The sequence below is a fragment of the Maylandia zebra genome, linkage group LG9 (genome assembly GCF_041146795.1).
Source record: "Maylandia zebra isolate NMK-2024a linkage group LG9, Mzebra_GT3a, whole genome shotgun sequence".
NCBI classification, from domain to species: Eukaryota; Metazoa; Chordata; class Actinopteri; order Cichliformes; family Cichlidae; genus Maylandia; species Maylandia zebra.
The window spans coordinates 36,789,325-36,813,474 of record NC_135175.1 but is presented as its reverse complement, the minus strand read 5'-3'; the positions used below and the strand labels follow the sequence as shown (position 1 = coordinate 36,813,474).

Genomic DNA, 24,150 nt, shown 5'->3' with positions numbered 1-24,150 from the left:
TGTCTTTCTTCCCCTCCCTTTTTTCTCCCTCACTCACGTCTGTCCCATCTGTGATAACTTGAAATGAAATAAATAAATAAATGAATAATAAAGGTCAATCAAATGGACCAATACGACAAGGCCGTGATGAAGTAAATCCGTTGGGCGTCTTTGTTGACCTTCACAGATCAACTCTGACGGCTAAAGAACCAAACAGGCAAAAACAAAGACGTTTGATTTAAAGAATAAAGGGTAGAGAAAATTATGACTGTCAGACAGATTTGATATTTTCGTAGATTATAAAGTGTCCTTTATAACACAAACACAGACTGAATATTTACAGAGAAGACGACCTCATCGAGTGATTGTGAATTTATTGGACAAACAGACGTCGGAGAACGCTGAGCAGCAGTTAGAGTGTTTAAGGCACTTTACCAGCAGTGAGCACACTGAAAGCATCACGGTGTGAAAACTGAAGCTCAGACTCACACGGACTCCTAAAGCATCAGCTGAGGACAGAAGCTCTGTGAGCTTTAAGCCTGCGAACATTCACTGAGACCTGCTGCCACAGCCTCAGAGCCTCTGCACCTCCCTACCCCGCCCACCAGGTGGCGCTCACACTACAGATTGGTCACGAAACATCCTACAGTCTGCTCTAAGTCACTCTACAACATTTACAATTAATAACCATCATCTTCATCATACACGCCTCCTCTTCCTCAGAGCTTGGCCTTGGCCTGGAAGAAGCTCATGACGGCGTTGAAACACTCGTCTGACATCCAGCGCTCCATCAGGCGCTCCACCTCGGCGTCGTTCACGGCGTGCAGGCGCTCCTTCTCCACCGAGCGGATCAGCTGTTTGGACAGAGCCAGAGACTGAAAGAGGGGCGGAGACAGAGAGGTCAGAGGTCAGATTAAGCTGATTCGGGGCCTGGACTCGTTTCCCTGCAGACACAGCCGTCAGCATCACTCTGAAGTCCTTCATACACAGAGACCAGTTTCACCTCAGAGCTAACAGGACAGTAAGTATTCAGTTCAGTTTTATTTATATAGCGCCAAATCACAACAAAAGTCGCCTCAAGGAGCTTCATAGGTACAGAGAAAAGCCCAACAATCATATGACCCCCTATGAGCAGCACTTTGGCGACAGTGGGAAGGAAAAACTCCCTTTTAACAGGAAGAAACCTCCGGCAGAACCAGGCTCAGGGAGGGGCGGGGCCATCTGCTGTGATTGGTTGGGGTGAGAGAAGAAGACAGGATAAAGACATGCTGTGGGAGACTGTAAAGCAGTAGAGTACTCGAGTAAGTCTGTGTGTGATTACGTTGCGGGGCAGCTTGGCGTAGGCCTTCAGCCGAGTCCAGACCTCCGACTGGAAGCTGCTGTCGGGGAAAACCTCGGTGACCAGGCCGAGCTCACAGGCCTGAACCGCCGTCAGCTTCTTGTTGAACAGCAGCATCTCGCTGGCCTGAAGACAGGAGACAGTCAGAGAGCTCATGTCCTCTATGTCCAACCAGCAGATACTCATGTCACAGCAGTGTTACCATGGTTACAGTCATGTTTACTAACTGTGATGGTTTTAGGTCCGATGGTTTAAATGCTGTAAAATGTAACTAAAAATGAGGCAGCTTGAAATCAAAGAGATGAACTCAGTGTTTTCCTTTCATGTCATCCACAGAGGAACACTGTCACCGTACGACCTCACACATACACACAGAACGAAAGGAAACGTCAGTCCTAACAGCTGCCTGCAGTGTGCACAGGTTACCAGCAGGGGGCAGCGTTCATATGAGCACTGCCTCTGTGACAGTGTGTGTGTACCTTAGCAGCACCCATGAGTTTAGGGAAGGTGTAGGAGGAGCATCCCTCGGCGCTCTGACCCAGCTGACTGAACGGAGTGTGGAAGGTGGCCTGAGACACACAGAGGCACAGCGTCACCACCTGGAGCAGGTCGCTGTCACGTGACCTGAAAAGGTGTCTTTCATGGAAACTGGACGTTAAATTGTTCATTAACAATAACAATGAAGCTCTGCATCAACACCCAGCATCAGATAAATGAGGATAACACAGGTCTCTTATTTTTACTCACTGAAACCAGGAAAAACATTAAATAAAAGGTTTTCTCGTAACTCTTTTTAGTTTAATTACGTGTAGTTTCCCTTTTAAACTGAGATCTGCTGTCCTATACCTGAGTCAAGACACATATCAATCATATCCTGATGCACGCTCGACCGTCCAGGTAAGTAAATCTCCAAAAGTTGATTCTGTTCATCTGGACATGTTCAGTGGGAGAAACGTTTCGTCATCATCCAGGCGACGTCTTCAGTCTCAGCTGACTGCAGGTTTGCAGCCCACTGAAGGAACAATGGGCTGGGAGGTCAGTTCACTGATCATGGAAGCCTACATCCACATGAACAGACTCCAGAGAAATACAGATAGGAAATGGGAGCAATTGTGGGAGTCAGTAGGAGGGGGGAGGGCACGGTCAGATGATCGTGTCTCACAACAGTTATGCATAGTTAGTGTAAGAAAATGGCTGTTGTGCATTTCTAATGGCACTGGCCAAGAAATCACAGCAGCGTCTCTTCTTTCTCCGCAAACTAAGAAGAGCAGGAGCACCAGCCCCCATCATGCACACTTTCTACAGAGGCACCATCGAGAGCATCCTGTCGAGCTGCATCACTGTGTGGTTTGGAGCCTGCAATGCGTCCTGTCATAGAACCCTCCAACGCATAGTGAGAGCTGCAGAGAGGATCATTGGTGTCTCTCTCCCCTCCCTCCAGGACATTTACAGCACCCGTCTCACTAAAAAAGCCCTTTGCATAGCGGCTGATCCCACGCACCCAATGCAAAGCTTCTTCAAGCTGCTGCCGTCGGGGAGGAGACTGCGGAGTCTCCAGGCCAGGACCAGCAGGCTGAAGGACAGCTTCATCCATCAGGCTGTCAGGAAGCTAAACTCCCTCCCGATTCTGCCCCCTCTCCCCTCTTCTCCTCCACGGTCTCACTGAACTCTGTCACACACACACACACACACACACACACACACACACACACACACACGCACACGCACGCACACGCACGCACACACACGCACACGCACACACACGCACACACACACACACACCAGTTACCAGTCACTTTGTGGAGCATTGGACTGCCACTACCTCATAAGACTTTGTTGTTACACTATCTCTTACTGCATACTACTAAATCTCCATTTGCACTATCTGCCTATTTGCACTACTCTGCCTCCTTACTTGAATATTGTATATTGTATATTGCATAGCTTTTTTTTGTTATACGTAAAATTGTATTGTATTTATTTAAATTTTTACTTTTTAATTATTTTATTTGCATTTTCTAATCACTAGGGTTTGAGAGTAACGAAATTTCTATTCTCTGTATGTCCTGTACATGTGGCAGAATTGACAAATAAAGTTGACTTGACTTTCAGCAAAAACCCTGTAGGTGATGGAGGGAGATGGTGTTTGCAGCACTGATAATCATGCTGCGCTGCAGCGCAGTCAGAATAAACACGCACAGCAGGTCCAGCTGTGACCACAGAGGCAAGATCATCATCCAGGTGAGGAAACACACCTGAGTCTGCACTCAAACATCCTGAGCCTACGAGTCAAAGGTTTCATCATCATCATGTGACGTCTTCTCTGTGTGTGTGTGTGTGTGTGTGTGTGTGTGTTTGTGTGTGCGCGCACCCTCTCTGTGGCGTAGACCAGGTCAAAGAGGCCCAGCACAGTGACAGACACGCCCACAGCCGGTCCGTTCACCACGGCAACCAGCGGCTTGGGGAAGTCTATGTAAGCGTTCACGTACTTCCTGCAGAGAGACAGAGGAGAGCTCAGGGTTTCAGGTTTGGCACCAAAGAAAACATCCTGACTGTGCGAGGCGGGAATGATTCAGGCTGATCTCTCCTTCAGGTCAGTTTGAGGTTCAGAGGTCAACAAGGAGACGACCTCACATGATGCAGATGACGGCGTGCATGCAGAGCCACTGTGATCCACGCTATACTTAAGGACATGAATACTTTGGTACTTTTACTCGAGTACAGTGGGTTTCCTGCTGCTTCCATCATGAACACTCACCTGAGCAGATCTGCACCCCGTCTGGCCATCTCCTCCACCCCGTTCTCCGGGATCTTGGTGAAGTTGGTGAGGTCGTTTCCACTGCAGTAGAAATCGCCGGCGCCTGAAACGTGAGAACGAAGAGAACACGCGTTCACTTCAACACGAGCCTGAAGGTTTCAGTCGGAGTTTAGTCCCAGCGAGGACGGACCGCCGCGTTTCCTCAGACTCATTCTCACCACGAACAGCAACAATCATTCATGATGTTCAGTAACATCTGCAGGCCTGATGATGAACCAGAAACGTTCACACAGCAGCACAACTTTATTCATTTGACTCTTCTTCCTGTCAGTGGTTTGTTCTGGAAGCTCACAGGACCTGACACACAGCCCTGTGTGTGTGTGTACCTGTAACGACGGTGATGACAGAGTCGTCCGTGGCCGCCTGCTCCAGAGCGGCGATGATCTCGTTGTACATCTGACAGGAAACACAGATATAAGAAGAAAAGCAGGTGTACATGTTTTTGTTTCAGAGTAGCTTCAGTCTGAAGCGTGGCTGACCTCGGTCGTGATGGCGTTCTTCTTGGCCGGTCGGTTCAGTTTGATGGTGGTGATGTCATCCTCCTTGGTGACCAACAGCGTCTCGTAGGTCGCACCGCTCCCAGCTGGCTGTGCGCTCACCTGGGCGGAGCTTCCAGTCTCTTCCTCCACCAGGGAGCCAATCAGGTCGCAGTACTTCTGTCGGGCTTCATCCTAACAGATTCAAACCAAAGAGGAAAGAACACAGCAGAGCGGCCTGTTAGCATCAAGAAGCTAAAGGAGGAGCAGATCTGTGAGCTCCGAGCGCAGCGACGCTCTTTCAGGAAAGAGCGTTAACCTGAAGTCCCGAGAGAATAAAAGACTTCCTACAGACAGCTGAGCAACGACCCTTCATCATTTATCTCCCTGCTGTGTTTGTACCTGTGAGATGGAGCCCAGAGACTTCCACGCGTCCCACTTGGCCTTGTTGACAAAGTCCAGCATGCCGGGTTTGGGAGCGTTGCAGGGACCCTGGGTGGCCTGAGCGAGGAGGAAAAGGAGGAAGAGGAGCAGGTGAACTTATACTGAAGTCCTTCATGAAGGACACACCAGGACTTTTACACCGGGGCAGAGTTTTGAGCATCTCTGTCATATGTGTCGAGCTCGGCTTCATGTTAGCACTCCGACGAGACGAAGTCAAGTCAACTTTATTTGTCAATTCTGCCACATGTACAGGACATACAGAGAATAGAAATTCCGTTACTCTCAAACCCTAGTGATTAAAAAATGCAAATAAAATAATTAAAAAAATTTAAATAAATACAATACAATTTTACGTATAACAAAAAAAAGCTATGCAATATACAATATACAATATTCAAGTAAGGAGGCAGAGTAGTGCAAATAGGCAGATAGTGCAAATGGAGATTTAGTAGTGTACGGTATGAGATAGTGTAACAACAAAGTCTTATGAGGTAGTGGCAGTCCAATGCTCCACAAAGTGACTGGTAACTGGTGCAGGCCAGTGAGTGAGTCAGAGAGTGTGTGTGTGTGTGTGTCTGTGTGTGTGTGTGTGTGTGTGACAGAGTTCAGTGAGACCATGGAGGAGAGAGGGGAGAGGGGGCAGAATCGGGAGGGAGTTAAGCTTCCTGACAGCCTGATGGATGAAGCTGTCCTTCAGCCTGCTGGTCCTGGCCTGGAGACTCCGCAGTCTCCTCCCCGACGGCAGCAGCTTGAAGAAGCTTTGCATTGGGTGCGTGGGATCAGCCGCTATGCAAAGGGCTTTTTTAGTGAGACGGGTGCTGTAAATGTCCTGGAGGGAGGGGAGAGAGACACCAATGATCCTCTCTGCAGCCCTCACTATGCGTTGGAGGGTTCTATGACAGGACGCATTGCAGGCTCCAAACCACACAGTGATGCAGCTCGACAGGATGCTCTCGATGGTGCCTCTGTAGAAAGTGTACATGATGGGGGCTGGTGCTCCTGCTCTTCTTAGTTTGCGGAGAAAGCAGCTGTTAGCGGCACACGCAAGACTCCAGCCAATGACAGGAGATCAGCACGCTCCCACATCTGAACGCTGAGCACAGTTTTACTCACGTCTCAAACCGGGACGACAGATTGCTGAAGAAGGAGCAGAAGCAGCTGCTGACCCCACAGCTGACCCCACAGCTGGCCCCACAGCTGGCGTAAGAATCTGGCAGGTGGCAGCAGTGAAGCTCAGTAACAAGATGGAGCGACTTATATTTTCCTTCACTACCAAATCTAATCAGTCCCACAGTAACACCAATTAAATTAGTTTTTTTACACTGAGGTTACTGAAAATTAGACTCAGTTTTATGAAGTTTTCATAAGTATCATTTTTTTAAGCCAATACTTTTTTTTAAAGGAGGACATGATTTATTTATTTTTTTAAAAAAGGTTTGACAAATCTGGATTAACCAATTAAAAACCTGCTTTGAAAAGCTCCACGTGAGAAATTTCCAGAACACCAAATGTCTGAATGTGGAACATCTAGAACGTGTGGAACATGTGGAACATCTAGAACGTGTGGAACATCTAGAACGTGTGGAACATCTAGAACGTGTGGAACATCTAGAACGTGTGGAACGTGTGGAACATCTAGAACGTGTGGAACATCTAGAACGTGTGGAACGTGTGGAACATCTAGAACGTGTGGAACGTGTGGAACATCTAGAACGTGTGGAACGTGTGGAACATCTAGAACGTGTGGAACGTCTAGAACGTGTGGAACGTCTAGAACGTGTGGAACGTGTGGAACATCTAGAACGTGTGGAACATCTAGAACGTGTGGAACATCTAGAACGTGTGGGGAACTGGCACCTGTTTGAAGAGAGCGTAGATCTTCAGTTTGACCTCGTTGCCCGGGTCGTCCTTCAGCGTCGACAGTTTGCTCTTCGCCTGCTCAAACTGCTCCACTGTCACACCTGAAAACACGCAATGACATCATCACCAAGAGTCCCCGATCATCATCATCATCAGTACATGTGCTGTTTGAGCTCCTCAGAGAACTTACTGTGAGATTCTAAAATCCCAGCAGAAATAAACATGATACAAACCTGTTCTGGGCTCTGTCCTCTCCGTCCCCATAATAACACCTGTTTATAACTCACTGTGCTTTGAAGGCTCTCCTGCTGCTGTGAACATCATGGATGATGATGATGATGATGATGATACTCACCCATCATGGGAGACGCTGTGGTGTGAAACTTCAGGCTGGGAATGTTGGATCGGACTGAGCTGGAAACAGAAGCACACACAGTGTTTACAGAGCCAATCATGACTAACCTGACTCACACTTTCACTACAGCTTCACCCAAACAGGCGCAGCTCAGTGATGAAGACTATTGCTGTGGCTTCTTCGTCATTTAAGAGCAGAACCTCCATCTTCAGTGTGAATATGAGCTATAACATGCTAGCCCACCTGTCTGCTCACCTGTGACTAGGGTTGCCAACCGTCCCTTAAAAAACGGAATCGTCCCGTATTGAGCTAATAAGGGACGCACTTTGTCCCGTAATACAGTGAGAATCAAAAGTAGTCTATAAATGTTAATGGAATTAACGCTTTGTTTGAAAACATAATTCCCAGACCCTCTCCTGCTTTGTGACCAATGAGCTGACAGCACACTTATGACAATTCGAGTATGACAATTCAGATTACCGCTCATCTCATTGGTCGAGGAAAGGTCGCTTACGGAGAAAATACCGGAAGACAACAGATGACCACAACAAGAAGCATGGCCAACAGGGAAACAAACGCCGACACTGCGGTGCAAGTCTCGGATGACAGTAAACCTAAAGCTGGACAGACACTGTGCGATTTTTTCAGTCACGTTATTCAGCTCCTGCTCAAACTGCACGATTGACTCGCAGGGGTTAGAAGTTCATAGGTCACGATGCTCTGATGCGACCTGAGTCAGGGCTCGCAAAATCGCTAGCCCGACGTCCCGGGGCTAGCGATTTTTCCAGTCGGGCTACCAAAACCTCTCTCTGCTCTGCCCGTCAGGCTATTGTAGGAAGGAAAAATATATGTCAATGCTTTTGCATTCTTTCGGAAATGTAGCTGGGTAATTATGTCATTGGCATCGGTGAGTAGGGCTGCCACGATTAGTCGACTAGTCACGATTACGTCGACTATCAAAATCGTCGACGCCTAATTTAATAGTCGACACATCGTTTAAATGCCGTAAAATCCTGAAAGGTGCAGGAATAACAGTAGGATTTAAGAGTGTAATAATGGACTGAAACAGAAGATGGCGGAAATGCACCTACAAGGATACCGTTAAACGCCAAAGATGAAGAAGAAGAAGAAGCAGCAGTCTCCGTTATCATGGCTACTCGGCAACGGAACTCGAAAGTCTGGGAGCATTTTGACCAAACAAAAGAAAAGAAAGTCCAATGCAAAATCTGCAAAATGGAACTTGCCTTCCATGGCAATACAACGGCGATGCACGAGCATCTAAAAAGGAAGCACGTCGTGGCATCCGACGTCGAAGTGGTACAGTCGTCTCGGTAAGCTAATTGGCTAGTTAGCTGCTAACATTATTATAAACAGCAAGCTGCTAATTATTTGTGCTGTCAGCGTTAATCTCGTTAGTATGATGTTAACGCCATAACCGCATTAACGCGGCAAATCCCCGTTAGTCAGTGCCATGCAGCCCTCGCACCGCGTTTTCGCGCTAACGGGGATTTGCCGCCTTAACATCGTATTGACGAGATTAACGCTGAGAGCACTACTTATTATTGCTTATGTTAATAGCTGTTAACATTACAGGACTGCTAAAAAAATACGTTCGTCTTCAATGGACGACTTTGTCACCAAGCCAACAACATGTACACCTCGGCAAGCAGATGTCCTGACTGAATCAATCTTGAACATGTTGGTGACGGACATGAGACCCCTGTCTATGGTTGATGATCAAGGTTTCAAAGAGATGATCAAGCAGTTCAACCCACATTACCATGATAACTACCTACCAGGCCGATCCCACTTCACCAAATTGATGGAAAAGAAATATGATGCTGCCTTTGAGAAGGTTGGTCTCTCTTTCTCTCCACTCTCTCACACCACAAACACAAAATAGCAATTTGTATTAGAATTTAATACATTTCATGATGAAATAATATAGAGCTTGCTGACTGAGGAACCAATAAATTAATCTTGGTTAAAGCATGTAATGGAAAGTTGTTGTTGTTTTTGTTTTTTTACTGATATGTTGAATGTTTATTGTTTAACATACGTAAGTGTATTTGATGTAACTGAATTATTCAATTGGTAAATTCAAATCTTAATGCATAAACTGACAAGCATTATTAATAATTAAAAAATATACTGTAATATATTTCCCTAATGCTTACTATTGTTCCAAATCATCTCATATCTTTAGGTAAAGCAGACCCTTGGTGGTGTCAAAGGTTTCTTCACCCTGACTGCTGATGTCTGGACCAGTCGTGCAACAGAGGCCTACCTTGGTGTGTCTTGCCATTTCCTGAGTGAAGATTGGAAGATGAAGAGCTTCATCCTTGATACCATGCCTCTTGAGGAGAGGCATACTGGTGCCAATATAATGACATGGATGGAAGAGGTGCTAACAAAGTTTGACATCTTGCCTGCCAAAATAAAAGCAGTAGTACATGACAGTGGTTCCAATATGGTGGCAGCAATGCGACTGCTTGAAGAAAAACATGGATGGGCCTCTATCCGCTGTGCTGGACACACACTCCAGCTCATAGTCAATACTGCTCTCAAAGAAACCACCATCAGCAGAGCACTAGGTGCTGCTAGGCAGCTAGTGGAGCACTTTAAGAGAAGCGAGCTGGCTAGTACAAGACTAAAAATGAAACAGGAGCAAATGAATGTGAAGAAAAATACACTGATCCAAGATGTCAGTACAAGATGGAATAGTACATTCCACATGATAGAAAGACTCCTCGAACAGCGCTGGCCTCTCACTGCCACTCTTTCAGATCCCGAGGTAACGCCAAGGGGGAAACACTACTTCGACTTGAAGCCAGAGCAGTGGGTGCTGCTTGAAGAACTGAAGCAAGGTTTGGCACCTTTTGAGACTGCTACTGTTTACCTTAGTGGACAGAAGTACACAACGGTTTCAGGTCTTCCACAGGTGGTCAAAGGGCTGACACGGGCTGTACACCAAAGCCAACTGGAGACGAGCTCAGGAAAATCTTTCATTGCCAGTGCAGAAAAAGGCATAACACAGAGATGGGGGAGTATATGTACTTTCTCAGCAGACAAAGAAAACTCTGTTATTCTCGCAGCTGCCTTGGACACCAGATACAGAAAGTTGACGTTTTTGGCTCCTGAAGATGTCATCAGAGTGCAGGGGACTGTTGAAGTGCTTGCTGTCAAAGAAGCAAATGCTGGGACACATGAGCATGCAAAAGTGCAGACAGCCAATGGTTCAGGTAGAACTGAAAAGACTGCTCTGGACAACCTCCTTGAGTCTGACACAGACAGTCAGGGTGACAATGAGGAAGAAGCATCTAAGGAGGACCAAGATGTCCAAGTTGTGAGAAGTGAAGTTCAGCTGTACTTTAAAGAAGCCACAGTTTCTAAAAAGGATGATCCTCTTAAATGGTGGAGCGAAAATGAGGGACGTTTCCCCACACTATCAAAGCTAGCTAAATCTTTTCTGTGCATTCCTGCAACCTCCACCCCATCGGAGCGGATCTTCTCCACAGCAGGGAACATCTGCTCTCAAAAGAGAGCAAGCCTTTCTGCAGAACATGTAGAAAAGCTAACTTTCCTGGCTATGAACAATAATCTCGTGTAGATTGCTATACTGACTATATAGTCCCAAAGTTCAATATAGTTGTGAGGACTGAGCACAAAATGCTATTTTGTTATATTTGTTTTCGGGTGGCTTCAAACTTGAAATTTCATTAAAAGTTTAATAAAGTATCATCTTGTCTTTATTTTTAGTTTCACATACCCTAAACACTTAAAGCTGTAAGCTAATGATAGTTGTATAAGAGCAGATGCTGCTGCTGCAATAATCTGTACGTTTTACGTCCAATGGATGCATAATCTGATTAGTCGACTAATCGCAAGAATAATCGGTGACTAGTCGACTATCAAAATAATCGTTTGTGGCAGCCCTATCGGTGAGCCACTGTCAATATGTGACATATTGAAATCGCGTTTGAATTTGCGCTTGTTTTTTTGCTTTCACTTTGCAATCGTGCGAACTGTGTATAGAGAGCGACAGCACTGATCTGTGAGTGATGATAATTTGCGCACCAATTCCTCTGACATCGTCTTATTAATCGTTAGCTTACTATGCAAACATGACAAGTGAAATCTCCCGCAGCTTAAACATGTGAGAGGTTGATCGCGCAGAGAATCGCTGACTGTTATGTGTGTGTGTGTAAAAGCAGCAGGATATATATTTTAGTTCTGCTGAGCCAAATAAGACAGGTCAGGGTGAAGAAGTGACAGCCAAAGAAAAGCTTACCACGAAACGGAAAAGTTGTGACAAATCAGACTATAAGGCAAAAAGAAAGTGCAGCTTTACAAATGTCAGAAGGAGTCCGAACCACAAAAGAAGCACGTATTCTCGGAAAAGTGGTTGCAGGAGGTGAGCTGGCTTCAAACAAATGATGAACGCACAGAGATGTGGTGCAGAATGTGCCGTGAAAATCCCACTCTAGCGGACAACAACAGCTTTTTATATGGACGCAAACGCGCGCTGCAACTTCTTATCTGGTGCGTCTTTTATTTTGACAGCGAATGCGCACATGCGGACCACTTATGTGCAGCCATGTAAATAACATAATGTTCTGCCGGGTGTGTTGTTGGTTTTCTCTCGATTTCTGAGTCGACAAGCGCCTTTGTTACTGGGACCAGTCATTTTAAGAAAGGCCCCCATTAGAACCCATGAGAAATGCAAGAAATGCATTATTGCTCAGTCTGCAATATCTTTCCCAGAACAAACACCAATTGCAAAGAATATACTAAAAATAAACCTGAAAAATCTGTTTAGAACAGCTACTATGTTGCAAAGAGTGAACTACCACTGGCAAAATTTAGCAGTCTTTGCAAACTTCAAAAAGCAAACGGCCTCGATCTTGGTTCCACTTGTCTCTTACCCGTGACTTCAGTGGAAATGTCAGATTGAGGCTCTGACAGACTGATTCATGTCCTACACAGTTCTTACAAGTTCATAGAAATTTCTGTTCAATTAGAACCAAGTATTTGAGTTGATGATTGTAATTTTTATACAATGTTGTAATTTGTGTTTCAACAATTTTTTGATTAATGTTTTGTTTCCTTTACAATATTATACTTTAATGTATAATATTGTAAAGGAAACAAAACATCAATCAAAAAATTGCTCTCTTTTTTATTCGGGCTACTTAAATTTATTTTGGGCTACCAAAAACTGAAGAGTCCCTGCCCGAAGGGCTACCCGGGATTCTGAAATTTTGCGAGCCCTGTGAGTGCTCACACTGTGCGTCCATAACATGAAGGTTATAACAGAAAATCTGTCGCTCTCTCTGTCTTTCACTCACACAGACACACCACCACCATCAACTTTGCTAAATTGCTAATGAAAAACATTGATCAGGCAGCTGTGATTGAGCAGCATGTAAATCCAACTATTTTCACGGTTGTTGTGGTCGTGATAATTTTGTGAGGCCACATCGAAAAGGCTCGGATGAGCCAAAGTTCTACAAGTTGTGCCTCCATCGCTTGTGTCCAGATCACATGCTGCACAGCTGTGCTGCTGCGTCTTTTTCACTGACGTTTACGTGTTTGCGCGTGAGCAGTGTGAGCGGCTGTGGTGAGACCCTCACGAGCGATTGATGATCGGGAGCTGGTCGTGAGGTGTTAATTGCTTCTCGTTACCCCACGTATACTACACGACGCACGATGAAGGCCAAAATCGGGCCGATCACCAAATCGGTCGCACGACTCAAATCGTCTCAAAATGGGCCAAAAATCGCACAGTGTGAGCCCAGCGTTAGAGCAGCAATGTTTGTTCCCCTCAGAGAAAGAAAAAAAGGAGGAATGGGAAAAGGAAAACACCTGGCTGGGAAAGTGCACGATAACACCTATACAGCGCACTGCACTGTGTGCCGGCGCACTTTTTCCATAGGCATGCTTCTAGTGGTGGCACATGAAGAACATGAGGGGCGTGAAAGCTCGGGGAACCCTTAACCAATTTTTTGTCCACCAGGTCACGGCAGAAGCAGATATGGTATGTAAACACTGGTTTGTTGTTTAAACCCTCTGGTTAAGGTTAATATGGGCATGTGCAGTGAATATCAGGGCTATGTGGCCAGAAGTGTGATAATATAATTTATTTTGTGTAATAAACAACTGCAAGGATAGATGATTACAACAAATAGATGACTAATACATAAAAGTAATACATAGATGAATAATGATGATGAGTTATGATGCGCAATCATGGGAACAAGCGGGTTTACAAACAGGAGCAGCTGATTAGCATTAGAAAAGCTGAAATAATACCTCAGCTGGAGCCAATTGTACTAAATGCACTAAATGTGCACAGTTACAAGAATATTTTTGTTCTATTGTTTTCTATTAATTTATATAATTTTAAGTTAAGCAGGACAGAGTGCTTTTAAAGAAAGATTTACTTATATTCTCCAAAGTTAAGCATGACAGGCTTCTGTTTAAGAAAGAGACCTGTTTTACTGTGTTAATGTTGTCATTTTGAGCTAAAAATAAATGGCTAAATGATCATTTGTTTCCCATACGGTCATATCACAAAGAATATGCATCTGCTTAAATCAAATTCAAGTCAAATGGTTAAAAAATAATTTCACACACAAAAAAGAGCTACCACACTGGGAAGGGTGAAGACAACTGGGTCGCCCGGCCCTGGCCACGAGGTGTCCCTTATTTATCTTTCAGGGAGTTGGCAACCCTAACTGTGACCCGCTCACTGAATGAACAGAGGATGAAGCTGAGCCTCATCTTCAGGTCATGTCTGAATGTGGAGCAAAGGTCGTGGCTAGCTGCAGCCATGCTAGCTGCAGCTAGCTGCTTATATAACAGCTGATATTTCTCCGCTTTGAGCGCGAGCAGCGCACCTGTCAGCTTCAGCCCGTCTCTGTGTGACACCTGAGTCTGACAGGTGTCGTTAGCGGTCAGGTAACCACAGACCCCCGACACTCAGTGCTAACAGCCATGCTAACTGTTAGCTTCCTCCAGACTTTTCTAACTACAGTTAGCATCTAAACTTCTGATTCCGCCTGAAACACCCCGCGGGCCTCACCGGTCATACCTTGTTAATGTGACACGGCGCCAGACAGCGGAGCACCTCAGCGCGACGCCGGCCATTAAAGCGCAGATCCGGGGGGTCCAAGGTTCGGGAGGACGGGCTAAGGCGGTGAAGGGTTAACTAGCGTCGCCACAGTGGAGCTAATCAGCGACTAACATGTTTACATCGCTGCTCCCGCCCACGCCGTCATCTCCTGTTTTCCCATTGGTTAAAGAGAACTGCTGCATGTCTTCCTCTCTCTCTGTTTCCTGTCAGTCCTAACTGTATAATAATAATAATAATAAACTTTATTTATAAAGCACACTTAAAAACCAAGGGTATGCCAAGGTGCTTAACAAGTAAAATAGAGTATAGAAGGAGGATAATAGAAATAGGACCAAAGCAAGTACTAAATATGCAAGCAGATAACTGTCACTAATACATAGGAAAGCAACAGGTACAGAGCAAACAAGAATTTAAATGAGCATAAAAGTGCATGATATAAAATCATAAAAGAAATATTAACTAGAGGGAAAGGCAAGATTGAATAAGTGGGTTTTTAATCGTGATTTGAACAGTGCAATGGAATCAGATGCGCGGAGGTCGAGAGGAAGGGTGTTCCACAGTACCGGGGCAGCCGGAGCAAACGCACGGTCACCCCGGGACTTCAGTCGAGATCTGGGTTGGGTCAGAAGTAGTTGAGTGGCAGATCTGAGTGTTCTAGCAGGAGTATGTGGTTTGAGAAGTTCACTAAGGTAACTTGGCGCTAATTTATTAATAGTTTTGAAAGTAAGGAGTAATATTTTAAATTGAATACGGTACTTTATGGGCAGCCAGTGCAAGCTAGCTAGAACAGGAGTAATATGGCAAAATTTCCTGGTACCAGTTAAAAGGCGGGCTGCTGCATTTTGGACTGTTTGCAGTCGAAGAAGAAGAGAAGAGGGAAGACCATAGTACAAGGAGTTACAATAATCCAACCTGTATCTATGGAATAACGCCAAAAAATAAATAAAGTCAGCTTCAACACAGACTGAGCTCACGTGATTTGATTTGATTAGTAACAGAAACTAATAAAATGGACAGACTGTATATAAAAGATGGCTGTAGCGCAGTTGTGGAGCCTCTTGCTGCCGCCATGTTGCTTTCTGTGTCCAGAAGTGACCATATTTAAGAGGTTATCAGCTGATGTCAGCATCACACAGACACAGGTACCTTCTTATTGAGTAACACCCAATCAAAGTCCTCAAATTTCACTAGGGCTGAACGATTATAGAAAATAATCTAATTGCGATTTTTTGCCCCAATATTGCGATTGCGATGCGATTATTTTTTAAGGTCTTTGTCTTCTGTATTATTAAACAAAGACAAGCAATACATCATATAGTATGGCCAATACTATATTACATTAATTTTAAACTGTTCTTTCCTGGAAGACAGACCTCTGTTATGATGACATGAGGTGATGCATGAATTGATGACTGACATTTTTATTTAACTTCTTCAATCACAACAGTATATTTGAACATACACAATAGTTTATTTTTAGCTTACAAACATCTGAGCATAAAGTGCTGACAAGGAACCCTGGTGTAAACATTAAAATGAAAGTCAGTACAATGTGCAGATTGCAGAAATATACATAAACAAAATCAGTGGCTTTACCACACTCAGTTTTTCGACATCTGTGAACTACTAGACAGTCATTCAATTAAAAAATAATATTAAATAAATAAAACTAATAAATAAAAAATACACACATCTTACTGATCTCTGCAGTCAGTAACATTACACATAAAGTGCAAACATAATAGCAATTGTATAAACACACACACAAACACGTGAAATTGGACGGTCTAGTTCTGATTAGCGTCACCGCTGTCTCGGTGGAGTTTAATAAACTCGGCCGTCTGCTTCTTGCTATCTAAAATATAACCAGACACTGGCGTAAATTCTCGACTGTCTCATACTTCTGTTTAATAAGTTTTCTGTTTGACGTTTAGTCAGCTGTGTGAAAACCAAGGAGGAACCCACCCGGGGGATTAATAAAGTTTTATTTTATCTAATCTAATAACTTTAATCTCAGCCAAACCGATTTACTCACGAACAAACAAAACACTGAAAAAAGCCCAACAATAACATTTTTAGGTTGTCTAAGTGACTTATATATTACGTTTAACCCGAGCAGCGAAACTCCGCGGTGATCTGAAAATGATGTGCCGGGAGTTGTGCCGTTCTCGGCCGCATCAGTAACCCTCGAGCTCCCGGCTAGCTGTCGAGCTGGTGGGTAGCAGACGCCTCTGAAAACGTCGAAGCACTTTTGCAAATATGGGATATCTTGATAAACCGAGCAGATATTTGATGTTTACACAACTACTTTCTCGCCTGAAAATATGTTAAAAGTTTATTTTGTGACCCAGAAAGATTAGTATGAGTAATTTTAAAACTTAGTAGCGGCCGCCATTGCTGGAAACTGGAGTTTGGCTGGGCCGCGCTATGAATTCTGGGATATGGTAGGCCACGAAGGACACACCCGACCCATCCTTCAAATTCGGGGAAAAGGAGGACGCATTTGTCGGCTACATTCGGAGGAGTCTATGAGAGTGAACACCAGGAAAGCAGCAGGACCAGACGGCATCCCAGGTCGTATCCTCAGAGACTGCACATACCAGCTAGCTCCTGTGTTCACTGAGATATTCAACATCTCTTTATCTCAGTCGGTGATCCCCACATGCTTCAAAGAGTCCATCATTGTTCCTGTCCCGAAGAAACCCCACCCTGCTTCTCTCAATGACTATCGCCCTGTAGCCCTCACCTCAGTAGTGATGAAGTGCTTTGAACGCCTGGTCAGAGACTTCATCATTTCTTCACTACCAGACACACTGGACCCACTACAGTTCGCTTACCGTCCAAATCGTTCCACAGACGATGCCATCTCTCATCTCCTCCACACATCACTCACTCACTTGGACACTAGAAGGGGGAATTATGTTAAAATGCTCTTCATAGACTACAGCTCTGCATTTAACACCATAATTCCCTCCACACTCACCACCAAGCTGGAGCATCTGGGACTCAGCTCATCTATGTGTCAGTGGATCTCCAACTTCCTAACTGGCAGACCACAGGCAGTAAGGATGGGCGGACATGTCTCAGCCTCCACCACTCTCAGCACTGGAGCCCCCCAGGGGTGTGTTCTGAGCCCCCTGCTGTACTCTTTGTACACATATGACTGTGTGGCCACTACCAGCTCCACCACCATCATCAAGTTTGCTGACGACACCGTCGTGGTGGGCCTGATCTCTGATAACAACGAGACGGCCTACCTGAAGGAGATTAGGAATCTGGAGAACTGGTGCCAGAGGAACAACCTCCTTCTAAACGTCAGTAAGACAAAGGAGCTGATAGTGGACTTCAGCACTAAGCAGGAGAGGAACTACCAGACCCCCGTCATCAACGAGTGCCCAGTGGAGAGAGTGGACAGCTTCAAATACCTCGGAGTTCACATCACGCAGGACCTGTCATGGTCCTGTCACATCAACACCGTGGTGAAAAAGGCCCGACAGCGTCTCTACCACCTCAGACGCTTGAGAGACTTCCAACTGCCCTCCAAGGTGCTCAGGAACTTTTACTCGTGCACCATAGAGAGCATCCTGGCGGGAAACATCTTAACCTGGTTCGGGAACAGCACCATGCAGGACAGACGAGCTCTACAGAGGGTTGTGCGGTCAGCTGAGCGCACCATCCGCTCCGAGCTCCCTGACCTGCACTCAATCTACAGCAGGCGGTGCTGGACCAAGGCCAGGAAGATGGTGAAGGACCTCAGCCATCCCAACAACAGACTGTTCTCTCTGCTGAGGTCAGGAAAGCGATTCCGCTCCCTGAAGACCAACACAGAGAGACTGAGGAGGAGCTTCTTCCCGCAGGCGATACGGTCTCTCAATCACACCACCACACAGTACTGACCCACACATATGGTTCTTACACACACACTGGACTTTCTGGACTTTGGTTTTGCACAACACTGGTCACTATATTCTTCATTTCCAGTTAATACTTGTACAGCTGCTGTTATTGTGTATATATTTATTTATATTTAGATTTCTTCATACATTCTTATATAGTTCTATATTGTGTATTTTGTTGTACAGTTATTTTATTTTCAACTTTAATTTATATATTTTATCTTATTCTCCCAGTTAAATTTACCCTTCATTCTAATTTGTGTTGTACAGTTATTTCATTTTTAACCTTAATTTATATTTTATTCCTTCCTAGTTAAATTTACCCTTTTTAATTTTTCATATTTATTTCCTATCTTATTCATAGCCTTTTCCTTTTTTGTTTTCTTTAGGTCACGAGCAGTTGTCCAAGCATTTCACTACATATCGTACTGTGTATGACTGTGTACGTGACAAATAAAAATTTGAATTTGAATTTGAATTTGATTTGAATTTGAATTTGGACAGCCTTCGTTGCGTCGCTGTGATGTAATCGGTCTACAAATGCGTCCTCAGGAGGATGCAGCCCATGAATTTGGACATGTCCAGAGTATAATCGCAGCCTTTGCGGTTAGAAAATTGCACTTGATCATGTCGCGATATTATCGCAAATGCGATATATCGTTCAGCCCTAAATTTCACTGTGCACAAAACCTGGAGCTCCACATTGTTGGATGCTCTGTTACCACAGTAACCTCACAGCAGCCATGTTATTGTTCACATGATGTCATTAAACGCTCCAACAGCCCAAACACGGTCCAGAGGTGCAGTTCAGGTGAAGCTAGCAGACAGCTAGCAGCTACAACCACCTGTGTCACCATCCACCTCTCAGTCAAAGAGGCCCCTAATAATGCAAACTTCAAGCCTTAATACGATTTAAACAGGTGAGTTAGAAACAGGTGTTATGAATGCAGATATTATCTCTGGACATCAAACAGTCTGTGAGCATGATTTTTTAACCTTTATTGGAAGAAATGATCAAATCCAAGTCAAACAGACCAGAATTGTAACAATTTACATTATAAAGATGGTGAAGCAAGTCTTTGACTTCAAAGGGAGAAAATAAAGTATCTGGGGTTTAATAATAAGGAACATAGACCTTTTGACAGAGGCAGGAACATTAGAATAACAAGTACTTTGTGGTTTTACTGCATAGTACAGCAGTTTTTTTATTCACATTTGAAATAAGCTTAAGTGACTTAAAATATTGACAAAATGGTAAATGGCCTGTATTTATTAGAGATGGACCGATCCGATATTACGTATGGGTATCGGTCCGATACTGACCTAAATTACTGGATCGGATATCGGAGAAAAATAAAAAATGTAATCCGATCCATTAAATATCACGAAAGCACCTCACAAAACTTGCAACACGCCGTAACTCACCTCAGAACGTTAGCACGTCGGAGCAGTATGCATCACGTGATAGAGCGGCTGTGGCATGCGGGACCTGTCGGTGGTCTGGATAGCATGTGGAGCTTCGCTAGCAACCCGGCATTTCATCTCCGACAAAGTTATCCCGAGAGAAGTAAAGCAAGTGTGTAAGTCCATCTCTGAATGTTTGTAAAGCATTCCTGCGTTAAGCTTAACGAGCGACTGCCTCTCGCTCTCCGGCTGCTACTTCAATCATGAAACTGCTTAACGATCAGCTGATCGGCTTTTCTGTCGCGAGTCCGTCTCTCTTGTTTGTTTTTGGCCCACTTTGCACCAGAAAGAGGAAACCAGCGGCTGAACAACAGCAGCACGTTTAAGCTTGATCAGCTGTTGTTAGAATGTATTTAATATTACTTTCTACTCGAGGATCTTTTTCTAGCTGACGCTGGTAACTGTGCAGGGGCGGATCTAGCAAAGTTTAGCCAGGGGGGCCGATAGGGCATGAACAGGGAAAAGGGGCACAAAGACATACTTTTCTTTCTTATTCTCATTTAAAATGTCTAGCTTTTAATAAATAATTATCTGACACCCAAAGTTTTAATTTGATGTAAAATGAATAGAAGTCAATTACTGTATATAGTGACTATTAAGTCTAATATATATACCCTAGTAAGCTATAGTACTTTTTCCTTTGGGAAGGTACCATCTGTGCAGTCTGCAATTTTGTTGAAGAAAGATGTTGAATCTATTTAATATTTCTTGAAAAATAATTGATTTCTGTGCATTTTTTTTCACACTGCATCAAATTAAGGTTGATTACGTCGATTAAGCATCATGAGGTGGAGGGTGGGGGGTGGTTCCCTATTTTTTATTTATTTATTTTTGTTGTTGCTGGGAGTTGGAACACTATTAGTTAGGTTGCTTAATATTTACGCTAAGTACTCTTTAAAATACCAGAATAGGGAGGATGGTGTAGGTTTAAGTTTATTAGATTGATCAGTATTGCTGAACTATGAAATATTTTTTTTTGCATACAGGTATAACAGAATAGCTTTAGTTGGAAGAAATGATCAAATCCAAGTCAAACAGACCAGAATTGTAACAATTTACATTATAAAGATGGTGAAGCAAGTCTTTGACTTCAAAGGGAGAAAATAAAGTATCTGGGGTTTAATATTAAGGAACATAGACCTTTTGACAGAGGCAGGAACATTAGAATAACAAGTACTTTGTGGTTTTACTGCATAGTACAGCAGTTTTTTTATTCACATTTGAAATAAGCTTAAGTGACTTAAAATATTGACAAAATTGTAAATGGCCTGTATTTATACAGCACTTTTCTAGTCCCTAAGGACCCCAAAGCGCTTTACATATCCAGTCATCCACACATTCACACACACATTCACACACTGGTGATGGCAGCTACATTGTAGCCACAGCCACCCTGGGGCGCACTGACAGAGGCGAGGCTGCCGGACACTGGCGCCACCGGGCCCTCTGACCACCACCAGTAGGCAACGGGTGAAGTGTCTTGCCCAAGGACACAACGACCGAGACTGTCCAAGCCGGGGCTCAAACCGGCAACCTTCCGATTACAAGGCGAACTCCCAACTCTTGAGCCACGATCGCCCCCATAAAAAAGTAATTGAAGAAGACGGTAAACAGAGGAGAGGCATCTTCCACTTACATGAATGAATAAAATACACAGCACTATTACAAAACTGACAACATCTGAGATTTCAGAGTCCAGGTTGTCCATAAAGTAAAGAACATCCTTACATGTGAAGGCAGGTATATTGGAAATTCTGAGTGAAAGCCAGCAGAGTATTTCAAACCAAACTGCATCAACGTGCTGACATTTGAAAAATAGATGCTCTAGTGTTTCTGGATGAGAAGAACAGAAAAGAGTCGGACTCGAACTTAAACCTTTTATACAGGATAAACGTCAGATATGATTCTGAAGTGTTTCTTTCATTTTAGGCACAGGTGGCTACTTTAGGTAAGAAAATGACTTTTCTTTCAACGTGTTATCAAGGTGATGTCTGACATTGACATTATAGTTACAGAATACAGTTTGCTTACAGGTATTAGAGATTAACTTATTACTAAATTGTCCTTTATTGAGGTGTCATTGTCAGTGAAGGTGAGCTTGTTCTTGTTAGTGAACACTTTAAAGTGTTTACGATGGTATCGCTTTACAAACCTTATAATTATTAAATGAAACGTCTATTTTATACTTATCAATAAATTCTTCGTAAGATAGCAAGTTTCTGTTTTTATCAAGCAGATCAAAAACAAACACACACCGTTATCATACCAGTCTGATTTAAATAAGGACTCTTATTGATGACTATGACCCTGCTATTCCACAGCACAGGATTGTGGGTGAAAATTAGTTTCCCAACATTCAAAGCTTGCTTATAGAAACTAGACAATTTAAGAGGAATCTCAGATATTTCAAAATCACATCTGAGCAGAAAATCTACCCTCGAGCTTATTAAAGAGTTTGTCTGGATTATGGCACCACATAGACTGAGGGAAATGCAGTCGTTCATCCATCTGAGCCTGAACGCAGCAATAATGGATTCAAAGTCTAAAGCTTTCAAGCCCCCGTTTTCATAGTCTTTAATTGTGATTTGCGTATATGATGTGTTTTATTCTTCCAGATAAAGCTGAATAAAATAGAATTGGACAGTTTGATCATTTTGGGAGATGTAAAAATTGAATAACAGGGATATGTGAGTCTTGAAAGTCCTTCTGCTTTAGACAGTAAGATACGACCTAATATGGATAAATCACGTGTTAGCCAGTGATTACATTTTTTTTTTAAACTACATTTAATCTAGAAGTTATGTTATTATTCTCTCCATCATTAATATTCTTACTGATTATTGAACCAAGGTATTTTACTTCCTCTTTTACTGGAATATTGTTAACAGTACTTTGATTCCAGCTGTGTACAGCTAAGATTTCACATTTTCTAAGGTTTAGTGTTAAGACGGATGCTTTGAAACTGAAAGGATTTTATTAATTGCAGTAGAGACCATATTTACATTCCTTAGAAATAAGGCAGTGTCGTCAGCACATTGACTAATTTTAAATTCTTTATCAAGAATGTTTATTCCTTCCACATCTGGAGAGAGTTTGATATAAATGGCATTTCTGCTGCAACAATAAACAATAACGGGCTAATAGGGCATCCCTGCTGAATGCCACGATTAATTTTAAAACTATTAGAAAACCCTTGATTGAGAGCAGTTCTACTTGTTATATCTCTGTACAACATTTTCACTACACTAACAGATCTGGGACCAAAACCCACAGCCTCCAGAGCTTTAAATAACAAATTATGCTCCAAAGAATCAAAAGCTTTAAAGAAATCAAGAAATAAAATAAGGCTATCATGAGGAATTAAATGATTGTAATCCAACAAATCTAATACTAAACGGGTATGATGATGGATGTGACATCCTTTTATAAAGGCTGACTGTGTCTCATCTATTATTTGAGTTATTCCTATTTTTAATCTGTTGGCATAGAGATGAGCTAACAATTCATAATCACAGCAAAGAAGTGTGATACGTCTCCAGTTATCTAAAAGGACAGAGTCCTTGTTTGGTTTAGGAAGTAAAGAAATTATTCCTCGTTTCACAGTTGGAGAGAGCATCTGATCATTAACACATTCATTGAATACCTCTAATAACAAATCTTTAATGTCACTCCAGAAATATCTGTAAAATTCAATCGTGGCTCCACTCGCCATCTGGGAAACAGCAGCATCCAAATCTGTGAACATGATTATTTAAACACGTCTCTGCGGCTGACTCACTGCTGCCTCTGCTGGACATCAGGGGAACTGCAGATGCTGCCTGTGTAGAAGCCTGTAAACCCCGTCGAGCAGAGCACGATCAAAAGTCTGTGACTGTGGAGTCTGAGTGCAGTGAACTCATCGGCGTGTTCAGGAAACCAGCCTGAGACCATCTGAGCTCTGACACGGAGCTTTGGCAGCCTGAGCCTAGGAGGCTGTCCTGACAAACAGCTGACTGCGATCATGTGACCACAGTCAGAGCTGCAGGTGGTTAATGTGCTTTCATTCTGCCTGTGTTCAGCCTGATCCTCAGAAAACCTGCAAACACACCTCAGAGAAACGTTTATAATGTTTCATGTTTTAAACATTATAAATAATATTTAACGTTGCTTCAGGTTGAAGGTTTCAGCTCAGAGAACAGAACAAAGCTTTGATTCGGTGCTTCCTGTCTCGTCTCAGCTTGGTGCAGTGTTTCCATCAGCTGAGAGCACCTGACAGGTACGTCCTTTGACTGTCCACCTGTGTGCTGACAGGACACATACATCAACTGTAACCACACAGGTGAGGACGCGGCGGGAAACCTACCAGCAATAAAAACAGGAAGCACAACAGCAGTTACCAAAATAA

The 24,150-nt window shown here is 43.7% G+C and overlaps 1 protein-coding gene across 1 annotated transcript; it reads right to left on the bottom strand.

The window, feature by feature from the left end:
- Window positions 1-336: 336 nt before the first annotated feature.
- On the bottom strand, window positions 337-14,554 carry eci2 (enoyl-CoA delta isomerase 2). The gene is made up of 11 exons (XM_024803703.2): window positions 14,365-14,554; window positions 7,272-7,330; window positions 6,914-7,017; window positions 5,015-5,113; window positions 4,616-4,807; window positions 4,463-4,532; window positions 4,077-4,179; window positions 3,690-3,810; window positions 1,798-1,887; window positions 1,301-1,444; window positions 337-854 (listed from the first exon to the last, which is right to left on the bottom strand). The coding sequence occupies exons 1-11, from the start codon at window positions 14,418-14,420 to the stop codon at window positions 699-701; spliced, it is 1,194 nt and encodes a 397-aa protein (XP_024659471.2). The 5' UTR covers window positions 14,421-14,554; the 3' UTR covers window positions 337-698.
- Window positions 14,555-24,150: the final 9,596 nt, after the last annotated feature.